This window comes from Enhydra lutris, unplaced genomic scaffold (genome assembly GCF_002288905.1).
Source record: "Enhydra lutris kenyoni isolate GAN:26980312 unplaced genomic scaffold, ASM228890v2 scaffoldscaffold12, whole genome shotgun sequence".
Lineage (NCBI taxonomy): Eukaryota > Metazoa > Chordata > Mammalia > Carnivora > Mustelidae > Enhydra > Enhydra lutris.
Window position 1 is genome coordinate 40,513,433 of NW_019154096.1, and position 25,276 is coordinate 40,538,708.

At 41.8% G+C, this 25,276-nt stretch overlaps 1 protein-coding gene across 1 annotated transcript in view; it reads right to left on the bottom strand.

Annotated features, from left to right (window-relative positions):
* Positions 1-25,276, bottom strand: part of LOC111145130 (ERCC excision repair 6, chromatin remodeling factor) — a 71,049-nt gene that overhangs the window by 39,038 nt on the left and 6,735 nt on the right. The window contains exons 4-6 of the mRNA XM_022499812.1: positions 23,985-24,096; positions 19,296-20,013; positions 4,046-4,171 (exon numbers count right to left, since the gene is read on the bottom strand). Of these exons, the coding sequence (XP_022355520.1) occupies positions 4,046-4,171; positions 19,296-20,013; positions 23,985-24,096 (956 nt within the window). The remainder of the gene's footprint in view (positions 1-4,045; positions 4,172-19,295; positions 20,014-23,984; positions 24,097-25,276) is intronic.

The window sequence follows — 25,276 nt, forward strand, 5'->3', positions numbered from 1 at the left end:
CCCGATATTTGCTCCAGTCTGTGTGCTATGTCAACCTAAAATCTCACATGAACCCTAGTCCTTGCTGCACTAGTTTTATTTCATCTCTTAATCATGTGTTATAAGTAATTTCCCCCAGTAGTTTCCCCAGAATCAATTCCAAAAGTTTACCTCTAGCTGTTGCTATTACTATTATATAAGGAAAACTTTGTATAAGAATGTTGCTGCTCAGTGGGTTAAACCTCTATCTTTGGCTCAGGTCATGATCTCAGGGTCCTGGAATCGAGCCCCACATTGGGCTCTCTGCTCAGCAGGTAGCCTGCTTCCTCCTCTCTCTCTGCCTGCTGCTCTGCCTACTTGTGATCTCTCTCTCTGTGCAAATAAATAAATAAAATCTTAAAAAAAAAAAAAAAAAGAATGTTGCTGATTATGAAGTTTTCTATTATACACCCTGACTATGCATCCTGAAGAAGAGGATTAAAATTCAAAACACAGTAAAGTCTAGTATGAATAAAAGATCACTAAATCGAGGAAGAAGTACAAGTTCTATTAACACATGGTACATAATCAGAGAATAATGGCTAACTCACTCCTTAAGAAGCCAACTGCTGGGGAAACAAAGAGCCACATGGTTTGGATAGAGCCTTAAAACCACCCTACATAAAGATGAGCAACCCATTTCACAGTTAGGATATGAAAGCAGACAGAGGTTAAGTAATCTGCCAAAGGTCACACCGTTAGGAAAAAATGAGCAAGCCAGAACTGAAATCCAGAGCCTCTCCTTCCAAAGTGACTCTACTTTAGAGATAATCTTGACCAGCAGTTCTTGATGGGGAATTATTTTGCTCCCTGGGGGACATCGCACAATTCCTGGAGTCATTTTTGGTCGTTCAAACTGGTAAAGTACAATTGTTATCTAGTAGGTAGAGTCTAGAGATGCTGTTCAACATCCTACAATACAAAGAATAGTCCTCACAACAAAATAATTATTCTGTCCAAAATGTCAGCTGTGCTGAGGGTGAGAACGCCTGATCTGGACTAAAAGCTGATTGTGAACCACTACAGTAGACCAATCTCAGCTGTGGATAATGATATAGTGCAACAAACTGATGTATGATCAGAAGCACTTAATACTAATTAACCAACCTCCTTTTACTGAAGTGGAGAACAACTATGGGATCAGCTCCTCCAGGCAGAGTAAGGACCAAAATCTCCCAGGGGTCATTCTAGTGTTCCACCACTACAGCACACTGCTTCCCCAATACCGGTCCAACACTTTTTGTTTGGAGTCAATCAACTGAAGGCGGGGAAAATCCAGAGGAGCACTTGAGAAACCATGAAAGGAATAAAAAGTAGCAACCTGCACAGTATCCAAAAGGGAGTTTAGGAGGGCTTTAAGACGGCTGCATCCTGTGTGACCCAGGAGAGGCAATAATAGTGTGATGGGTGTCTCCTCCTCTACAAATGTCATCTCCAAGGGCATATGATTGTGTGTTTATAAAATGATTAACACTAAAGAAATGGTTTAAGGAAAATTATCTACTAAGCGGCCCTGTAAGTCACATCACTACACAGAAATTCCCAATAACTGGGGCGTTGTACAAAGATGGCAAAGAGTGGCTCTTTCTTTCTACAATGGCCGTCAAACTGCATCAGCACACTGGCTGGCAGGTGTGTGTCACTGGAGGAGGAGGCGTTAGGGGGCCTGGGTTCTGGTTTTAGCAGTGCCACTGACTGACTTAGGTTTTGTTGCATTAATTTCCTAATAAATACTATAAACAATGAAATGCAGGTTACAGAACACAGTTTTCAGAAAATTTGGAAAGCATATAAAAAAATTACTCCTTGCAAAGATTTTTTTACAAACTATTGTACAATAGTTAAAAAATGACGATACTCTGCTTCCCCCATGAGACTGAAGTACACAAAATAACCACAAATAACTGGTATATCTTGGCATTGTCACACTAACCCAAGATTGCATTTGCTAGTGCGGCTAAATGTAAGGTCAAAGATTGAAGTTTGTCATCTGATTGCTAAATTACACAGATGAATGCATTGCTGGGCAAACTTTCAAAATAGAATTTTAAAAGTTAAACATGACTTTGCAGAAAATAGCACTTAAATGGATAATTGTACCTTCTGACTCCCTTGTGTACAACTATACCCTGTTAATTTAATTCCACAGAGTGCAATAAATACAGCAAAAAATATATCTATGGTTTAACATTAAACTGGCCTGGCTAATACTTAATCATAAAAGAAAAATGGAAACTTATCAATCCTATTAATTTTTTTCATATCACGAAAGGAAAGGAACAGAAGTTTAATAACACTTATGAAATATTTAAAAACCCATTTTTGAGAAATAAACACAAAATAGTTTCCAGAAATGTGTAATTAAGACTAATTAAAACAAATTGACATGAATTTATATATATTTATATAAATACAACTATATAAACAATATATTTATATATATACACCTCTATATAAACTACGTATTTATACAACTATATAAATATAACTACACTATAGAGTTAATAGTCAATATGCTGAATCCTATAGACTCTTAATAAGCAAAGTTTGGTTCTAATAACTGAAATTTCTTTGGCAGAAAATCTCACACTTATACAACAATGCACATTCAACTTGACTCTTGAGGATACATACCAACTTACTACACATGCGGAAGTATCCATCTTCATTAAATCAATTTAATTTATAATGTGAATATTCCTTTTGCTAGTACAACACTGATACTATTTGGACTGCTCCTTAACAAGCAATCACTTTAGAGATGATAAAAAGAATTGTCAATAAATGTTGTTTACATACCCTTCCATAATTAATTTTCATTGGGAAGAAGCAATAAACAAAGTAGCCACCTCTCTGGGCTACAAAATGATTTGTCTGCAAAAATTACTAGAGCGATTCAGATTTGAGCTTCTACGTAGGTCGGCTTCTGTCCCGTGATGGCAACCCCACCAAGATACTTCACATTTTTAGGATTTCAGCTTTCCTGTATATTTAGCGGGATAAACTAACTACTCCCAACTCCTTTTGCCCACCCTACCCTCACTAAGGTAAAAATTAAAACTATAATATAAGCCCTCTGAGGGGAAATATAAAAAGCATGTTATTTTTAAATAGACATCTTGCACAAGTTTAAGGCATGGCAAGAAAACCAAATCTATGAAGGAGAATAAGCATAATCGTCTCAAAGAAAGAAGTTAAACATCCTCCAGCCAATTACCAAGTGATGCTACGAAACAGAAAGTAGCTCTTTAATGGTTTAACTTCCTATATGCATGCATCAAGAAGTCTTCCTAAAGTATCTTGTTAAGTAAATCCCAGGAGTGATGAGACTGAAGCTGCGCCTCAGTATTTTCATTCATCATGGGGGACTGGCCCAGGCCATGCAGGCTAGCAGCATCTATCACACAGCTTCCGGTTATCTGGAACACTCGGCCACTTCACATATGAAATAGTCAGTTTCAAGTAACAACTTAATACTGAAGGTGTTTGCCTTGATCTTCTCTTTTGACATTAGAACAAGATCTACATAAAATATTTAAATGCACATTTGGTCAGCTCAAAAGTATTATACCCTTAGGTACAATATAAAACACTCAAACTACTCTCAATAGTTTTTATTTCTACACGGAAGAAAAAAAAAACACCCCAATATTGATTTTAATATACAGCTCTTCTGACTTAATTCATCTGACTTAAGAAATTAAGAGGTTTGGTCCCTTAGAATCACTAAGAACAAAAAAATACTTCAGTGTAGATGGCTTTTAAACGTGTTGCTTTAGCCGGCCGAGACAGGTCCACATAGACTCACCAGCTTCCAAACGTGCCCCATGCGCACTTTAGTCAATTTATTATCATCTACTTTTAATGAGCAGCACGTGCTAAAATTTCATTTGACAGTATCTATATTTGCAATGAATTGCTGCAAGTACCTTAAGGGCCCACAGGTAACTACTGTGTCATATCTAAAATATCAATTTGTACACAATGGCTTGATGACAGATATAAAGGAAAGAACACAGGCACATACTTAAAAAGCTTTTTGAACAGAAAACCCGGCATTTTAAAATCATCAAACTCTGCATCGCTCTCCTCAGAATCGTCTTCCAGCTTCAGAGACTTCTCTTTGTCCCGCAGCCTCAGCTTATTCCATCTCCTACCATGAAAATAAAAATCATATTTCCATTACTTTGGTTACAAGACAGATTAAAATATAGTTCTAGATAATGCACAGGAAAAAGAAGGAAATTAGAATGGTCTTTTAGCTTTCTGCTACTGTCATTACCCGAAACACTGATAGTCAAAGAAAAAAAATTCTCTTTTCCTTCCTTCCTTTTCAACTCAATTCTTCTTTGAATTATTACATCTGCTTTAGAAATATTTCTGTAAGGTCCCATTTCATTATCAAAACTACTTGTGCCTCTTCTGACTTTACCCTGAGGGGAAATTTCTCTGCTACTTCCTAAGATATATGAATTTAATTCTAGAAAAGATTCAGTGAAAATTTCAATATAACTAAGTATCTCCAAAATGGCAATATAACAAAAAATAGATTTTATTTATCATTATTATTTCTGTGCTAAAGACATGATAGTCATAGCATAAAACAGCATAGTACCTTGAACATAAAGCAAATTTTGTGTCAAAATTGCTATATATCAGATTAACATACTGCTTACTTAATGGGGGCATCACCAATATCAAAGGACTAATAAGTAAACAACTTAGAAAAAAATGTGTTCACTAAACAAAATCTAAGTTATAAATTTAGTAATATGATGCTTTTTGGATATAAAATGAGAGTTTACATTTCATAGAGGTGATACCATGCATGTATACCAGAAGAAACGTCTAAAGATCTGAAAGTCTTAATAAAGACACACTGAGGTTTTTGGGAAGATATAGTCATTTAAACAGACTAATTCTGCATCCAAATAACTACATAATGGATACCGGCGTCATCAGTTAATATGTGTGTGTGTGTTTGTGTGTGCTGTGTGTACAACTTAACACACACACACACACACACACAAACTCAAGAGCCTCACATTCCATTTACTTCCAAAATAAAAGGATGACCTTTCTCAGTATGCATGCAGCTCACAGTGTGAATTTCACAAAATGGTGGTAATGGAATAAAGCAATACAGGTAAATGCCCTCAAGTAAAAACCTCACAGGAGGGGAATGAGAACAGCAACATGTATGAGAAGACATGTAACCGCCACTGATTACACAAGAACACTAAGAGAATGTGTGGGGGAAGGTAAAATGAGAAAATGGAAGGATAGTGTCATACATGCTGCCTGGTTAGACCAATGGTGTTTTCCAGTATCAATGACCACACTAGCATAGAGGCCAAGTACAAGAGCAACAGGCAACCCCATCAGGGTAGCTGCCCGAGGACCTTAAAGCACGTCCTCCGATAGAGTCTTGCCTTGAGAATGTCAGCTCTTTACAGGAACAAAAGGAAGGGCTACCTGAGGTCTAACTGTAATCGATAAGGAAGAAGTCGCTGGTGATCTGCAGCTGCTTCTCAGGCTACTGAGAGTCCCTATAAATAAGCACTGTTGGTAATTTCCAGAGAAGAACAGCTAATGTAAGAAGCAGTACATAACCAAGCCTAAGAAAATAGCTGTCACATAACCATGAGATAGTCTCCTTGTATAAAATATTTAATGACCTTTCTGTGCTTAACTTCTAAAGGCAATCTCTTCCGCCCTTTTTTTTTCCTCCTTAAAAATTATCTCCGTGCAACTGATGAAATGAAGTACCTCTTGGTGGCTATAACTGTCTTTACTATTCTTCTGAGTTTCGTATTATCTACACATGAAGTTACGTGTGATGGTACACAGCCAGGTGGTTCTCAAACAGGGGCAGTCTGGCCATCCTCCCCAATCCCAGAGTAATCTGACCATGTCTAGAGACATGTGATGACAGCTGTGGGGAGGGGGACGTGCTACCAGCCTCCAGCAGGTGGAGGCCAGGGATGCTGCTAAACACCCTACAGTGTACAAGCCAGGCCTCCACAACAAAACGTTCTCTGCTCTCAGATGTCCATAGTGCCAAGGCTGAAAAACCCTGGTGTGTAAGTAGACCCGCTACTGAAACTTAGAAACCAAACTGACATACATACATTTTCCTGGTGTATATATCTGGATTCTTGCTACCTTCTATCTGATTTAGTAAGCAAGCAATTTCACATAATAAGATATTCCTCAGTATCCAAACTCCTTACCATCAGAACTCAAAACCAAACATCTGCAAAACAAAAGATACTTGTATTTAGCAATTTTATGACTAATACAAAACTCAGAAGAATCACAAAATCACAAAAACTACCATTATCCGCTTAAAAATACTCCATTTTGCAATTATGCAAAGATGATTTTACAGGAAGAAAAAGAAAAACACCACAAGATACTGGTATTAGAAGTTTGGCATAAAGTCAGTAAATATTTTGCATAAAGAGTATCACATATTAAACTCCATTGATAGATAGATGATAGCTATTTCCTCCGACTCAGCCAGTAAGTCTTTGTGGCTGTTCAATTTCCCACTGCATCACTCTGAGTCAACAGGGTTTCAGCTTCCTCCTCCTCCTCCCTTCTAAAATCTTCAGGCATCATGTCACCACAGAACACAGCACCTAGGAAACCACATAAGCCACTGCAGAAATGATTGCATTCCAGTGCCTTCCGCTTCATAAAGATGAGAAGAAGCCGAACATTTATTCAGTCTGGCTAAAGAATGACTAAAGGTGGTAGGGAAAAATCATTATTGCCTACGAGCATCTGTACCACTGTGAAGACAAATCACTCCAGTAGAATCATATACACATATTAGAGACAGAAAATACCAGAGTTATAAAACCACATGCACATGCGGCTCGGGCTAAGACATCCTTCTGTTATATAAAGCAGTAATTCCTCATGTGGCTTGTAGCCAAAACAGACGTCTGCCCACCTAAACAACGCCCACCGAGGCAGTGCAGCACCGAGTGCCGACAGACTAGAAGGACGCCGTGGCCGACCAGGGAGGTGGAGGAGGGCCGGATTCACCTGAGTCGAGAGAAACAGATGCCCTTCCCATCCAAGACGCCATCAAGGGTCTTGAAGTTGCTCTCTGTTGTATGCTTAACTGCTTGTCCTGCAGCCTGGCGGGCTGAGCGATCTGTCTGGCCAGCAGGTGTGAAGAGATCTCTGCGCTATGAATAAACTGGGTCTGACGCATGGCATCGGCACAAGCCAAAACCCGCAAAGCCCGTACCCGGACGGTCTAGAATCAAGTCCTGACTGCTTCTTATCAGTTCTTTAACCCTCAGCAAGTCACTCAGCCTCTATGGCACCTACCTTTCCTCACGTGTGAGGAGGGGAGAACAATGGCATGTACTTCCCCAGATTTAGGGAGGATTAAATGAAGTGTCACATGAAAGCACTTAGCATGAGCCTAGACTGTAAGTACTCAACAAATAAACACACCGTTCTGCATAATCACATCTGCTCACTGACATCCTCACCCAAGCTCACACAGGACCCTCAGAGGCTGGTACTGTTACTCTGTTCCCGAGAAGAGAAAGAAGTGGAAGCAGTACGCGTACAATACAATCTGCCCGCGATAAATCAATGCACCATAAGGCTTGACAGAATGACCTGAACACGTACATTTGAGCAAAAACCACGCTTGTGAATCAAATGGATGCTCAGAAAATTGTTACGAATAATGTGATCACTGATCACTGTGAGTAAACACACCTTCCCCTGTTCCTGCTGGAACACCTCCATTTTAAAATTCTGTAGTAGGTGTGTAAACAGGGAGCTGTCATGAAGTATGGCTGCCTTCAAACTGACGGCAACAAAAAAACAGATACAGAAAGACTTAAAATTGGTTGGGGGTAGGTGAAGATTAAGATCTGGACCCCAGTGATTTAAAATCATAAAAATCAGATACGGTCCCAAAATGTCTAAATTCTGTTATTTCAACAAATAAGCTAGATAATGGATTTTAAAAGTGGAAGGGGACAGTCAATATTTACATTGTGGAAAAGAAAGAACAACTTCATATTTTCTATGCTCTCACTTAAAGACCTCCACACATGTCATCGTCACAGCTGCAGCCACATAAAAGCAAGTGGGCCCGGTGTTCCCTGGCAGCGTCTCTAACTTCACATGCCTGCCGTCATCAGCCCGCTAGCGACTCCACTGGCAGCAACTTAGAAAAGAACCCAGCATTAAACACATACTTACAATTCCAATCAGATGCAGGCAGAGAAACTGCTCCCGGCTCGGCTACATTCATGCAAGAATGAGAACCTGGCCCAGGCTGTGGGGCCTGGGGCTGAGACCACAATAACGATCTGTCAGAAGCAACTCAGACCTAGGGCCGGGCCGCCGGCAACGATAACCAATTGAACCATACCAGGAACAACACTTCCTCCAGGTGCCACGCCACCTTGTCAATGGAACCTTAAGAATCCACCTGGCAGCTGGCTGCCACCATTTCAACTTATTTTCAAAGGAAAATTTCCAGAATGCCAAGGATGTTCAAAATACCTAAGTGGGAAAACACAGCTAGCTGTCATTATGCCACTGCCTCGCGGTTTCCCTCCTTCCTGTGCCATCTGTATCTTGTACTGTCCCCAGCCTCCCTCCCACAAACAAACACATACACACCCTCTATGGGGTCTTCAGAGCTCTGCTCAGGCAGTGCCTTCAGAGGAGGAAGCCTTCTCTGACCAGCCCGAGTTAGGTGACCTGTTCTCCAGGTTCTTCTCAACTCCTCGGCACCACGGACACACCTGGTGTTTCTAAACTAGAGCACTCACCAAGTGTTCAGCATCATTTGAAAACCATATCTATCTCCTCCATTAGACTGGGAGCCACATGAGCCCAGAGACTGTTTTGGTCATTTTCATACCTCTAGAGACCAGTACAATGGTTCACCTTAACACAGATACTCAGTAAATGCTGCATGAATCAATGAATGAGGTTCAGAATTGGGCTGGAGATAAGGAAGATACCAGGGACAGAAGCATGGCTTGAGAATGGTGGAAGTAGGTCATTTAAAAATGGGTTCAAGAATGCTCCTGTTCTGTCTCATTTACAGCCTAGCTCCTTCTGCATTCCTCCTCTTTCCACACGTATGTTAAGGTACTACTCCAAGATTAATCCACTGGACAAACGTGGTAAGGTCCACAACAAAGAACAAGACATAGCAAGGACAAAATCAGAGAAATTCTCAATTTTATAAAAAAAAAAAAAAGAAAAAAAGAACAAGAGAGGAAGCTCATTATATTGAGTAATAAAATTTTTTTAAGTTATTTTCAAGTCCTGAGTTCTGTTTTTTGGGTTTTCAAGCAGATTTACTTTGCAACAACACTGGTTTCTACACTCTAGTCCTTGGGAAGAATCAAGAACCCTGAGCTGGGGTCCAAGTTTCCCTAGGACAGGTGTAAAAGGGAGGGCAAAAGATTCAACTTTTTTTTTTTTAAGATTTTATTTATTTATTCGACAGACAGATCACAAGTATGCAGAAAGGCAGGCAGAGAGAGACGGGGGGGGGGGGCGGGGGTGTGTAGGCTCCCCGCTGAGCAGAGAGCCGGATGTGGGGCTCAATCCCAGGACCCTGAGATCATTACCTGAGCCAAAGGCAGAGGCTTCAACCCACTGAGCCACCCAGAGGCCCCTCAACTTTTTTAAATGAAAGAATTCATCTTCTGACAGAGGGGGTAAAACGTTTAACTAGCCCTATGCTACAGTGACATTACTAGAAAAGAAATAATGCTTTTGATGGTCCCACCTTCATCTTTTTCTTTACTCCACGCATGTAATAGTCACAGCTGCAAGCAAATAAAATGAAGTATGTTAGTCACTGGGGAGATTTTCTAACTCTGATAGCTTCTCAGACTTCGGTGGCAGCCACTGGAGGAGAACCCAGTAAAAAAAACCTCAGATTTCAGAGTCCCACTTAGAAGTGAAAACTAGATGTGGGCCAAGAGCTAAATTTCAGGTCTATAACTGGCAAGGGGCGATCTAAACTTTAGAAATATCATTCAGAGTCGCCTTGGTGGCTCAGTGGGTTAAAGCCTCTGCCTTCGGCTCGGGTCATGATCCCAGGGTCCTGAGATAGAGCCCCGAGCTGGGCTCACTGCTCAGCAGGGAGCCTGCTTCCGTTCCTCTCCCTCTCTGCTTGCCTCTCTGCCTACTTGCGATCTCTGTCAAATAAATAAATAAAATCTTTAAAAAAAAAAAAAGAAAGAAAAGAAAAGAAAGAAGTATCATTCAACATCATTGCATTTGTCTCCTCGGCCAAGAAAAGAGCCAGATAAGAGGTTCTCACAGCACTACATGATAATATATGTACTACACCCTTTGGAAACTACTTATTTTTTTACACTGCATACATGTCAGACCCCATCTTAAAATTAATTATTGGCAGGAGATTATAAAAAAAAGTAAAACTGAAACATTTTAGTTAATTATAGGTTAAATAGGAATAAAAAATAACAACCGTGAAAACACCTACTGCAATCTTGGGCAGGCAGAAGTCAGACATAGCCCCCAAGTCTAGAAGGCCCTCGTGCTAGTCCACCCAGGCCATCAGCCAAGAATAAGATTATCACAGACCGCTTGGGGAATGATATCCTGCTCATCTAGATCAGCAAGGAGTATGGAAATCAAGCCTTACAAGACACAACAGAATAATCCAGAACACCGACCTGAGAACAGAGAACACCATGAGGAACCCAAATATAAGCCTGACTTACACACTCTTAGAACTGACCAGCAGGCTAAAAAAGTTTAAGAGTGCCCCCTGGGCAGAGGTCTAGTGCCCCCTAGTGCATTCAAAGGAGAAATAATTTTTTTACTTCTCCCCAAACTATGGATAATGTCCTCCTATTTGTACAGATATTTTATCACTAAGTGGACCTTATCGTGTTGCTAAAAAAAATGTGAAAGAGGTAAGAAAAGCCCGACATTAACAACACTTAAGTATTATAATAGGTAATGATCTGGCTATGCATACTAAACTGTAAACTGCCTTTTACTTTGGAAAGAGGACACCTTTTCGTATATATCAATATATATGGGCTCTTCTTCATGATTCTCACAGACCCTCTTACTGGCTTGAAGAAATCCTTGTAGCAAATGTTTTAGCTAGTGGGCATGCAAATAAGAATAGCTAGTACTTACTGAGTGCCTGATATAAGCCCAATAGCTTAGATATATTATCTTTTACAATCCTCACACCACCCCTGAACAAAGTACTGTTACAATCCCCATTTTGCAGATGAAGAGATGTAGAAAATCTCACAGCTACTAGATAAGACTCTGGCATTTAATTCCATGGCCTGTAATTTCTAACCCCTATGTTCCATACCACCTCCTAAGTAACATTTGCTGGCTCTGGACCAGCTGTGTTTTGGGAAATTATACATACAAACATCCATACCATATGTGTGTGTGTGTGTGTGTGTGTGTGTGTGTATTTTTAATTTAGAGTCAGAAAACAAATATTAAGTCATAACAAGAATAGTTACCAATGTTCACTGTATGCTGGGCACTGTTGTAAGCAATTTACCAGTATTAATTCATTTAATCCTTACAAACCCTATGAGGCAGATACTATTTTTAATCTCTTTTTCACAGTTGAAGTAGGCAGGGAAAGGGTGAAGTAGCCTGGCCAAGATCACCAACATGAAGATTCAAACCCAGATAATCGGCCCCCAGAGTCTGTACTCCTGTTACATATCTTGCCTCTCAAAAATATTTTTTCAAACTACCTCAAACCACTTCTTTTCTCATCGTGTGAGCTAAAGAATCAATACTCACCTCTTTAAGCACTATACAAGAAAAACAACTGTACAAGAGCAAACCAATTTCTAAAGCTTCAATTCAAATTTGTCTCAAAAGATGTCCTTCCCTACCTCAGTACTGCACAGAGCGAGTCAAACTCATTCTTCACAGCACACCTGCCAACTCGGTCAAGTAACACTGAAGTCAGCTTAGCAATTCCTTTCACTACAAATAACCTGGGCTGAACAAACTCACAGGATACATTTAATAAACAGACAAAATGGTGCCTATACCAACTCACAAAAGAGGCAAAATACACCGAACAATAAGAACTGTCAGTTATCAGTAGCTTCAGGTCATACAGTAATCAAATGAATGTGCCCGTTCCAAAGCTCCAAGGAAGTCATATACTGAGCTGCTTGAAATTCAAAAGTGACCTAACTGCTCTGCCTTCATCTTCACATTGCAAGGGCCACCAGGCTCAGAGTTTGGATCTGCACTGTGAGGAAAAAGCCACACACCGTATAGTTAAATCATTCTCAATACGGGGTGAAATTTCAATCTCGGGCTCATTCTCCACTATTGCAATATCCAAGAAAGAAATTCTACAACAGAAGCACAATGAGCACAATTTGATTTTTGAAAATATATTCAAGGCACCAAGCTGGGTATTTAATATTGTTTGCTTTTCTGTAGTGCGGTAGGTTTTCTATTTCAGACAGCTAAGAATCCCTTACAGATTAGTCTAATTTGCTAAATTGAGATACTCAGTGTTTTACTTTTCTTATCTGCCTTTTTATGGTCTATCTGGGTGGACTTAATTGGCACATGTGAGCAGATGAAATACCCTCAGTTAGGAGTCCAGATCTCACCGAGTAAATTAAGACTGATGCACACAATTAGGCGCTGGAGCTGGGAATGAGAGGTGTGTGCAGAGCATGAAGCAGAATTAGTCTTCATTTGTGTCTCAGCTTCGTCATTTAAAAGAAGCCAAGATTCTCTCTGAGAAAACTCTGTAAGGTAGTCACTTTTTCTTCTCTCTTTAAAATACAGACTCCGGGGGGCGGGGGGGACACATGGGTTTATTTCCTGAGAAATTAACTCCCAGAAACTGATGATAAGAACAATCTTCAAATCATTAGGTTTCTTGATCAAAGTAGGTTTAGGTTTCTTGATCAAATTTAAACTTCTAATAAATTCAGATTTTAGAGAACAAATCATTTTTTTTAAAAAGTTACAAGCCCTACAATGTAATCTGGCCTTCCTTCCCGAATGTGCTAAATCATCATCCAAGGCAAACAAAGATCCAATTAAAGAATAAATGAGACAATCGCAGTGCAAAGGGATCCAGCTCTGGGCAAAGAGAAGGCGGCTCTGGGAGGACAATAAGATGGAGACACGCAGCTAGGAGAGTGGTTCTGGGAGGCATGGCCTCCTAGGAACGGGACCCACAGAAAGTGTGGAGGTGGTCCCCATCAAGTGATGGCGGAATCCTGCTGCTGAAGCAATGCTCTTCTCAGTCCACTGCACTGACCAAGCCGATAATCACTCCCGCCTGCCCCAATCCCCTTCAGAGTCCCTCCCCTTCCCCCAGGCTTCTCTATCTATGCTCTCTTGGGCAAATTATGTGAGCTTTCTGGGCTCAGGTCCCTAGTTCCTCGGGGTTGTGAGGATTAAACCAGTGAGCCCACTTGACATGAAGCACTGCCAAGTACTATGCATTCAGTGATGCTACCTATGTTGTTCTCAGAGAACCTCCTTCTATCCCCCACATGCCACCCTTGCTCAGGCCATCAAAGCCTCCAAATTTCCAAACCCAAGAGACTTTTTTCAACATTTATCCCACTTGGCTTGAACCCTGTAAGCATCTGAAAACGCTGACAGCCTTTCTCTTCTCAGTCTCTTTTTCTTCTTCTCTTCATGTATATACAGCCAAACCCTCCAAACCAGGATCCAACTCACCCCTGGCCACAGGGGCCCAGTGCTCAAGAGGAAGGACAACAGAAATACTGTTTACTCAGATGATTAAGCCTTGCACTGTGAAGACACTGTGTAAGATTTACATAATGAATGGAGCCATTCAAAGTTAGTCACATAAGATAAAGTAAAATTTAAAAAAGGGGGGCTGAAAAGAAAAATCTTTAAGTTTTAAAGACATTTTATTAAATGGATTAGAATCCAGTTATACCAACAGGCATCATGACTACAGACGCAGGTTATACAAGATATGACACAAATCCTATCCCCATCCACACCTTATCTGTCAAGTCTTCTAGACTCCCTACAATCTCTCCAAGTCCCCATCCAAGCGACTTAGGTTTTTGGTTGTTTCCATCACAGGGAGGTGGAGGCAGATACTGATTATTGGCGCCACCTTGTGGTCATATCTAGATATCGCACATTCCACCCAATCCCACAAACGGAAGGAAAACGACATTCACACAACTCTGTCCTGGCTTCAAATCCCGGCTCTATCTCTTAACAGTGAGATCACAGGCAAGTTGATCAACTTGAACAGGACATGATCAAATGTTTGAACCTCTTACTATAACTTTAATAACTGAAAGATATGTATGCACAGGATCAAAGCCTGGAATGGAATGTAGACAACACAAAAAATAGAGATGTAAGTAGTTATTTCATCTTAATGTTATCATAAGTTCACTATTTAAAAAAAACAAGGAATCATCAGAAGTGCAAGGTGGGGAGTGTGGAAAGCCTTCAAACCACTCACAGGGAGCAACTCAAATCGGTTTCAGGCTGTGACCTCAGCAGCTTGGTCCCGAGGACCTGATAATCTGAGAAGACTTAGGCACCACCTACTCAAGAGTCTGGGAAATCTACTGCCACTCGCTGAGGTGGCAGTGGAATGCGGGAGGGGGCAGATTTATTCCAGCAGCAATACCAAACTGACTCTGGGCTAGAGTAGGGAAAAAAAGCATTTCATTTTCAAACCCCAACATCCTTACCCACAGTTCTTTCCAACAGCCTCAAGGGCTTCCTCAGTGGGAACACAGTAAGGGCCTGTAATGATGAGGAATGCCACCAACCTCACCTCAGAATCAGCGGGAGCTCAGTCAATGCACCCACGCAGTGCCCAGCTCCTCCCACTCCTGACCTGCAGCCTCAGACGCTCTAGGCTGAGTCCGGAAGATGCTTTCCAGGTGATTCTGAAGCATATGCTCTGATAGGAAGGAAATGATCTATTACGTACAGCAAGTAGCTAAATGAACTAACCTCAAAGTTTCCCTACAAGCCCTCCCCTATATAAACAAACTTGAGCAGGGTATATATAAAGGATTTTAGAGAAACAAATACAAACCGAATCTGCCAAAAGCCACAACCTCAAAAAGGAAAACAGTATATAAAATCTATTTATACACAACACGTACTTCCCAAACTTGACAGTGCATCAAACCACCTAGAAAAGCTTTTAAATATTACTGCTTGGTAGCCTCACGCTAGCCTTCTCGAATCAGCACCTCCAACGGAAGGGCTCCCAGGTGATTCTGCAGATTCAGGCCACGGCGGGGGAACCTCTGCTTTAGTCTACGCTCACTGCCAAGGAAATACAGCCCATCAGGTCAGCAACTTAAATAATAATGTCTGGCAAACAGAAACAGAAAGAAGAGCTTCAGGGTATGGGTTCAAGTCAAACACTAAACACTAGCCCTACTTGTGCCAGCAGGAGACAACGCGTATTTGGAAATGCCTCCTCTCATTCCCCTCGTCCATCCTCGGGATGGAACCTGACCTACAGCCCAAGCCTGACCCAAGCAGTGCCGACCGCTGCCAGAGAAGGAGGCCAGAGTTGGTGGCATTCTTTGTTTGTGCTGTATCTCAAGGTTGGCAAACAGCTGGCATGAAGGCTGCTGCTTCCCCCAGGCCCCCATGCCCACGGCAGAGACCACTAATGGACTGCGCCCAAGAAGAGCCCAAACAGGGTCTGTTTCCCCCCCAAACAGACTGCCACTACCCAAGATGGGAATTGTTCGGCAAGGCGAGGGCCTGGGCCTGGCCTGGCCTGCGGCGGATGGCTTAGAAGCCAGGCTTCTGTGCACACCACAGCGACCACCCCACCAACCCAAATGAGAAATAATGTGCCTCCAAAGCAAACAAGGATTTTCCCTCTCACTAACCTGCACCCTAAGGTCTATTTCAAAATATCTGAACTACTCAATAGACAAGGCCCTGTGCTAGAATGAATCTCCTCCCCAAAATCTTCCCTGTCTGAATTCATTATTCCCTTCACCCTGGGCCTACTGGTGCCTGTGTCCCCTAATAAAAGATCAAAAATTAAAAAAAAAAAAAAATCACAAATTCCTTGCTGGAAACCCTAGTCCTGGTCCTAGAGCGCACATATGCATTCATGTAGCGAGAACAAGGAGGAAACAATGGGAGTTGCCTTCTATCTCATCTGGAAATCAATCAGGAACACTGAGGTAACAAGGACTGCTGATCTTTGATCATCTGGAGGAGAAAGGTGCACCTGTGTCTGGTCTTCTAGGCCACCCTGACCTGTTCTGGCTGTACAGACTGGATGAGGTTAAGTGACATGTAAGTGTTCACCAGGGACACCTAACGCTCAAACACTGAATGTGTGTCATTCCTATTATTTGGCTCCTGGAGCTCCCAGACCCTAGTTTTGTAAAGCAGCAATGTATTTTAAGAAAAGCTGAACCTCACAACTAAAAGCAATATCCTAATACTCTGCTGCTACAAAATGAAAATTAGAAAATCATGGATGTTTTCTAGGCTCTGCATACTAAGGACATGAGTAAGAACCAACAGAATATGTACTTCTAAGAACTAGCTCATCCATCCTGGTACATTATCAGAGGTATGAAAATCAGGGAACACCACTAAGGACACAGACAGCCCCCAAATGCAACTCAGTAAAGAGAAGCAGGATACAAATATGGAAAGGGAAAAATATATGGGCAGTTTAAAACAATGGGTAACAGTTCCAAGACTGTTCTGAGGTCTTGGGCTAAGTCAGAGAAAGTAGGATCCTAAGTGCTATTATCCTATTCCAGAAAAGGTTAAGCTCTAGAGAAGGCTTGATAGGAAATTCCCAATTGGCAACAGCTAAAAACAATGATACATAGTTGGGAGTAAGCTAGAGCTAAGGAAAGAACTCTGACGCTCGAGCTGAGAGAATTAAGGGGTTAAGATCTCTAGGAATGGGGGCACCTGGGTGGCTCAGTGGGTTAAAGCCTCTGTTTTCAGCTCGGGTCATGATCCCAGGGTGCTGGGATGGAGCCCCGCATCCCCCGCATCCGGCTCTCTGCTCAGCGGGGAGCCTGCTTCCCCCCTCTCTGCCTGCCTCTCTGCCTACTTGTGATCTCTGTCGAATAAACAAATAAAAAAATCTTAAAAAAAAAAAAAAGATCTCTAGGAATGACTCACTTTCACTTCTAAGCACCACGATGCTCTAATTATATTAATTATAATTAACAGGGCTATAACCAATACAAGAAAGCACCTGGCCTAGGTACATATTCCTAAGTTCTAACCATAAAGGAAAACTCATTTTCTATGTTGCAAACTCTATGGGGGTTTATTCTGATCATCTATCATCAAACCACTGCTAAAATAAGGGAGCCTGAAGTCTTTTTTGTTTTTGTTTTGCTGTTGTGCATTACAATTTCAATATGTACACAAAGATCAGCAACAACAAGGAACAAAATAAAAAAGCAACTGGCAGTTCTAAAACGTTCTTAATGCTTCTTAGACCGAGCCTTTTCTTTTACCATCCCCCAAACCATAGAGGACCAAAGGAGATGTCATACAAACATTTCAATGTGTTATCTGCAGTTTAACAGCCTTAATAACTGTAGCCATAAAATTTTAAAAGCTATAGTATTTTGGTGGCAATTAGAGTTATTGATATTTCTGAAATTCATTTGAGATTTTACTGTAACTTCAGCAAAAAACTGGCTTTGATATGGCTTTGGAAGTAACTGTTCTACAGTCTTGAGATTATTAAGAAAAACGTGTTGCCATGAATTTAAACTAAACCCTTATTTAAAATTCAATCAAAATAAACCACTTCTGCTCAAGATACTAATACGTTTAAAATAAATATTGAACGAGAAGAAAATATTGTTCCATTTACAATCAATACGTTGAGATTAACACTTTTATTAATTCTACAGTTAAGAGACTGACAGTGCTCAAGGTTCAAGAGTATCCAGCCATATCCCTCAAACAGCTCTACAGATATTAAATGTGCAAAATAAAGTTAAAGTTGCAATGAGAAGTAACAAATTTAAGTCACTCCTCAACTATGCTACAAGTGGTCTACTACAGTGTGAGTGTAACAGCTCTCAAGAACCGGATTCAGGTCACAGGTCCTCAACCTCTTTGTGAAAAGAACTATGCCACATCTGCTTTTAAAAGACTAGGTAATGAATAAAAAATTTAAAAAAAAATAAAAAGACTAGGTAAGGTATGTGATAGTCTGGGTGTGGGTCATCAGTTCTAAACAGAAGGAAAAAAATTATGAGGACAGTCTGCATTCACGAAGGTCAGTGGAAAGCTACAAGAAACATGATAAATGAGGTCTCCCTACATAGAAAACAAGAAAAAACTATTGAGAACTGGAAAAAGGCCAGCCCGGGAGCAAATACTTAAAAATGAATCCACTAAACAGATTCCCTTTCCCTTGGACCTTCTTAGTGCTGAGTAAGCTCACGTGGGAGGCCGGGGAGGGGCAGGGTCGTGCCTGGTGGGCACACCAGGTACCTACAGCGTCCAGACCATATTTCAGGGTTCACAAAAAATATGTGGCAACTGACTTCCCGAAGGAACAGGATCCACCTTCCCTTTCATCTTATTTGCATCATCTACTGAGTCACAGAAAGAAAAGCCAAAGTCAGTGTCCAGCATCAAAAATGAAAAGTGAAAAGGAAGGGTGGGCGATCGCACGTGAAATGCCTTTCTGGCAGTATGATGGGAGTCTGTAGTTACGCAGGGGACTACTTTCTCAAGACAAGGAAGGAGGGATTTAAGAAAACAAGTTTATTCTTTCATACACTAAAGCTTAAATTTCAGCTCCTTTTTGGAAGAAAGTCCTAGACAATTACTTTCCTGCATCAAAAGAAAAAAACCAACCACACAACATACACGACACAGGCCAGTGTTTTCCTTTTCCTGACCCTCCCTTCGGGGTCCTCTTTGAGTGTAAAGGCACACGGCTCATGCTTCAGTCCTCTGCATGCCTCTTGCCTGGGCCCTTCCCCTAAGCTCTTCTTCTGAGACATGCCCCAAATCTGAACGAAGATACAAAAGTTAGAGGCATTGGGGATTAGCTCCATGGGGGATTCAAGGGCTCTGCTGGTTTGAGGAGGCTAAGGCTGCAGGGAGTCCAACCTTTGGATAAATGGGGATCTAATACATTAAGCCAAATCTAGAATTCTTATTCAATAAACCTGCACCCTAAGAGAAAGCAAAGAGCACAATCTGTTTACAACCTGCAGACTGACCTTAACCGCTGCTTATAATAATCTTCATCTCCATCATCTCGGCATCTCACTACTTTCCGACTTCTTCCTCCACAGGCAGCTTCTGCTTCTTCCCCAGAACTTGGAAGGACGTCATCCTCCATCTCCTGCACCGTGACTTTTTTCTGCCTTTTCCGGTGCCTGAGCACGGGCTTCAGTTCATAGTCTGGGCCCTGTGCCATCAGCTCGGCCCCCTCGGCCTCCTCCAGCTCCTCCTCCGTGGGCACGTACTCGGACTCTTCACCCTCAGAGCTGCCCTCCACCTTCGGCCTCACGTCAGACTCCAAAGGTTTCTTTCCTTTCGGCAAGCCCACCTTCCCCTGGAAATGAAGAGCCCTTTTCTGGAGCTTCTTCATGTGCTTTTTCAAGCGCTTATCTGTTTTCGAGAGAACTCTGCTTTGCTCATTTGGTTTGTTTTCATGGAGTGCTGTGCTCAGTTCCGAAGTGACCGAGGCTGGGGTTTTTCTAGGTGCTCTTTTATTACAAGCTTGCTTCTTCCTTTCAAACGACAATTTTGCTTGATCTGCCAAATACTTTTCAAAACCTGATGCTTCGTTGAGCATTAGTTTTCTAGGCTTTTTCTCCTGTTTCTGAGGGATCTGGGTTCCAAAAGGTGTCATCTGGCCCGTGCGGATGAGCTCTTCCCAAGCTGTCTCCTGCACAGGCATGAGCATGCTCCCGAGACAGGACGGCCCTGGTTCTGAAAGAGGGAGGACAGTGCATTGGGCACTAGCAGAAACCTTTCCAAGAGCACAACACAAATGGTCACTTCTCCAGCAAACAGCAACTATGATTAACTCGCATTTTAAAAACATACCATGGATGGGGGCACCCGGGTGGCTCAGTCTTGTGGGCCTGCAACTCTTGGTTTCAGCTCAGGTCATGGTCTCAGGGCTGTGAGATCGAGCCCCTCCGCGGGCTCTGCACTCAGTGCAGTCTGCGTAAGATTCTTTCCCCCCTCCTTCTCCCTCCCACTTTACTCCACACCCCACTCGCATGTGTGCTCTCTCTCTAAAAAAAATAAAAATTTCTTAAAAATTAAAACATACCATGGATGTACAAAAGCATATTGTGTATAAAGAAGAGAACAAAATTTATTATAGCATTCATCACGCCAAATTCAATATACTCTGAGTCAAAAAGCTGAATCCTCAATAACTTTTTCTTTTTTCTTTTTTTTTTAAGATTTTATTTGTTTATTTAAGAAAGAGATCGCAAGTAGGCAGAGAGGCAGGCAGAAAGATAGGAGGAAGCAGGCTCCCCACTGAGCAGAGAGCCCGATGCAGGGCTCGATCCCAGGACCCTGAGATCATGACCTGAGCCAAAGGCAGAGGCTTAACCCACTGAACAACCCAGCTGCCCCTCTCAATAACTTTTTCTAAAATAATGCATTATAAATACACTCTCTATGCAGCCAGAGACAGACCTACCCATATGTAACGTTCAGACAAATGTGTCTGTTTCCTTATCGAAGAACAGCCCCCGAGGAAGCACTCTCCCAAGTTTCCATGCCACTTCGAGTACCAGGACCCGCACAGACTTAAAATGCAAGAAACAGCAAAACTGCAAATGTATAAAGAATCAACACGCACCTGAATAGGTAAAAGTTAAATGTTTGCTCTGCACAATGTGGCTATTTAAATTTAAGTTGAAAACTCAGATCCTCAGACACACTTGCCGTATTTCAAGTGCTGGATGAGCCGGGTGGGGCTAAGGACGACCACAATGGACAGCACAGACAGCACTCCCATCACTGCCAGCAGGTCTACGGGACAGCACTGTTAGATGTGCGCCTGACAGAACGGAGGGTGCAAATGGGAAGTTCGGTCTTAATAACATAAAGTCACCAGGAAATCTCTGAACTTCATCTCCAGCAGCACTACTTTACCCAGAGCCAAAACGCCGACATAAGTAGGGCTGAGCATGAGGAATCACATTCCACAATCTACGCTTCTTGCGGTGCAGTAACACCGCAGCCGGTTCTTCACTAAACTTGCAGTGAAGAAAAATACATGTCAGGAAGTGCACAAATGCCAAGTGTACAGCTCAGTGACTTTTCACAAAAAAACACACTGCACACCCATCTCCAGATCGAGAAACAGAACCTGTAGCACCACCAGATGCACCTGTGATGGCACGTCCCAGTCTCTACCCCACCCCCAGAATAACGACCCACCACACTATTAACACTACATACAAGCTGTCCCTGGCTTTGAGCTTTATGTAAATGGAAATGTTTGTACACTTGTGTCACCTTATTTGGCTCAACATTACACTTGAGATTCATCCCCATTCTTGAATACAGCTGCAGTTGCTGGTTTTCACTGCTGTTAGTATTCTATCACATAGCTACACTGTAATTTTTCCATTCCACTGTTAATGGACATTTGGGTAGTTTCCAGGTTTTAGTTACTATGAGCTGCGTTGCTATGAATATTCCAACACACACCCATCAGTAATTCGTGTACACGTAATTCTCCGGGTATGTTAAGCATTAGCAGACACTGCCAAACAGTTTTTCAAAATGGTCCTATTAATTTTAAGTTCCACCAACAATGTTTGAGAGTTTGGATGGGTCTACATTCCTGGCATCGTAGCTATTCTAGTGCGTGTGCAACGGTACCACTTTGTGGTTGTCATTTGCATTTCCCTACGAACTAATGGACTAGGGCACCTCTTCATAGATTCGTTGACCTTCTGAATAGCCTCTTTTGAAGAAAATGTTCAGGTCTTTAGCCCTTTCCCAAGAGTTCTTTAATACACTCTGGATTCCTGTCCTTCAATTAATACATGTGTTGCAAGAGTCTTCTCCTACTCTTCGGCTTGCCTTTTCACTCTCTCAATGTTCTCTTTTCAACAGAAGTTGTGAGATAGCTCACTCATCAAACCTTTTCCTTGACCATGAGCATTTTTATGTCTCATTAAGTCTTTGCCCCAAGATCACGAAAATACTTTCCTAAGCTGTATTTTAAAAGCCTTGTTTTACCACTCACATTTATATTTAAAATTTATTTTTCAGGGGCGCCTGGGTGGCTCAGTGGGCTAAAGCCTCTGCCTTTGGCTCGGGTCATGATCCCAGAGTCCTGGGATCGAGCCCTACATCGGGCTCTCTGCTCAGCGGGGAGCCTGCTTCCTCCTCTCTCTCTCTCTCTCTGCCTGCCTCTCTGCCTACTTGTGATCTCTGTCAAATAAATAAACAAAAATCTTTAAAAAAAAATTTATTTTTCATTTATTTCTGTACATGGTGTAATGGCCCACGGTTCATTTTACCTTGGTGTGAATGAACCCAGCACCACTTACTGAAAAGATGATACCTCTTCACAGTACTGCACTGCTGTATCTGTCATAAACCAAGTGACCACATGGGGGTGGGTCTGTTTGCAGGTCCCTATATTCTGTCCCACTGGTCTATTTGTCTTTCCTTGTGCCCATACCTCACTGTCTTAATCACTGCAGCTTGATAACAGGTCTCGATATTTTGTTCCTCTTCAAGATTAACTTTTCTTGGCCCAACACATTTTTACATCAATTTCAGAATCAGCTTGTTGATGCCCCCACCCTCACCCTATACTTCCCACCCCAGACTTTCTCCCTCAGAAAAGAAAAACAAACAAAACCACCCACTGTAATGGTCAGAGGGCCAAAAGGAAAACCAGGAGAGATTGCGATCCTGGAAGGTGCAGAAGTATCTGCTGCTACAGACAGGCCAAGTGGAGCAAGGGTGAAAAGGGGCTTCTGGAATAGGGGACGCAACCACTAATCCTGGGCAAAGTTTCACCAAGGAAGCAAGAGGAGGTAAAATGCAGTAGCAGGTTTTAGGCAGCCAGACAGGAACAAGAAACACGGCCTCTCAGGAGCAGAAAGCCTTGGTCGCAGGCCCAATAAATTCTGAGAGAATGAAATGTTAAAAGTTCATCTAATATTTTTTCTATTGCCTCAATTAATTCTTCATAATAATTCTCCCATGTTACGGAATAAACTTCAAGAACTAGTAGAAAATATCTGCTTGAAAAGCTTAAGCAAAGAAGCCTTAATCTATATTTCAAATATTAAATGACTGAGCAGCTCCAACAATTTCTAAACACACACCTACACATATACACGCACAGACCACAAAGATATTTCATTTCGGAGCTTATGCATTTTCTCAAAACGTTCTCCAAAAGACACCCATTCTGGGCAGTAATAAAAACAAAATCGGAGCCATAGTATAACCTAAAGGAAGATAGCTTTTCTTAAACAAAAGAAGTGATGATGCTTGGAAAACCTGTCAAATACATCCCAAAAACATATGTAAAAGCAAGTCTATGAATGCTGACTGATGATGCTGGGCTTAAAAACATAATTCAATCAAGAAGTCAGTTGTCTCTACAAAATTAACTACACAAGAATGCTAAGCTCCCTAATTTATTAAACTAATACCAAGTGTACACCAGCAGTCTCTAGTAGATGGAGTTGAACATTTACTTTCATTCTCCAAATACCCTCTTATAATTTAAGAGATTTGGTTCTGCAGTTGTAGAGAATAAAATCTTCCTCATCTGTTTTAACAGTAAGGCAAAGAAAGGGATTTTTCCTGAAACCCGGGCCAGGACTGAGGAGATACCCTCACCGCTACAGGCATCAGGCACCAATTCAAGAACAAGGAGACATTGTTCCCAGTAGCCTCACCTATATCCTCCTCCTCCAGACTGGCATGGTCTACTTCAACTTGTACCTCCACTCCTCCAAGGATGGCCTGGAGACGTTTTTGTTTTGCTGTGATCTTCTTTAGTTGTTGTTCCTTGAGTGGTAAATATTGAATATAGAAAACAGCAATGAAGTGATTTATTGTTAAATACAAAAGATAAATTTAAAAACTTTAATCAAGGCAAAATAAAACAGGAATTCCATATATTACTATTATTATAAAGAACCTTATTTGAGCAACTGCCAAAGGACGTGTAGGACGTAGGCCTGAAAGTATTCCCATCAGGCGGGCAGACATCCCTGTCCCCACCCACTCTCCTGGCTGGGCGACCCAGCTTTCTATGTGCCTGAGCACTGAAGTTCCCGTGCACTGACACTGCACGAGGAGGTAGAACTGCTCTACTTAGGTTTCCCCACTGCACACTGGGTAAATGACTAAACTTCTGTTTCTGACCTTAGCAATGGACAGGCTATGAGGTCAATAGGCTGTAGGCAGAAGAAACAAACACAACTGTTCAAACACCTAAAAAAGCACCTTTGATCATCTACCATATTTACAACTGTCCTTTACAGTCTTTTATAGTATTCTACCCAATTACTAGACTTTAAAAGGAATATACATTTGAATATACTCTTTTACCCTACCCACCCAAGACCCCACTTTGTCTTGTCTCCCTCTCTATCACCAGAGCTCAGCTATGCAGCTTGATTCCTAGGGCCTCTCCAATTAACTAGGCCGAAGGTACCTGGTTGTTCTTCCCAAGGTCAAGAATGTTTAAACACCAAATACGAGAGTGCGATGAGGAGAAATGCTGAGTATAAATGCCATGTTATACTAAACTGCAATTCCTTTTCCTTCAGTTTTCCCTCATTTAATCTCATTTAAGCAGCCTTTCTAAAAAGAAACAAACAGAGCCTTTCTCTCTGAATAGTTTATCTCTAACCATCAAAGGGCTATTTTAGAAAGATAGGACTCTACAGCTGACTTAGACTCATACGGAAAATGGCCCAAAGTCTGGTCCTCACCACTCCTTGAAACCTCAGCCCACCAGAAGCCGAAGGTCAGAGGTCTCTGCACATCCATTCACATGCTCCCACAAGAGGCCAGATGTCCTCTCTCTGCTTTGAAGAGACCTCAGCTGCCTGAGGCCACTGCTAGCTCTGACTTTTGGGCTGCTATTCTGGAGGTAGGTGATAGAAGATGGGACGGTAAAGATAACGGACTGGTGAGTGGAAAACAAAAGGAAGCACTGAGTCTACAGACATCACTAGTG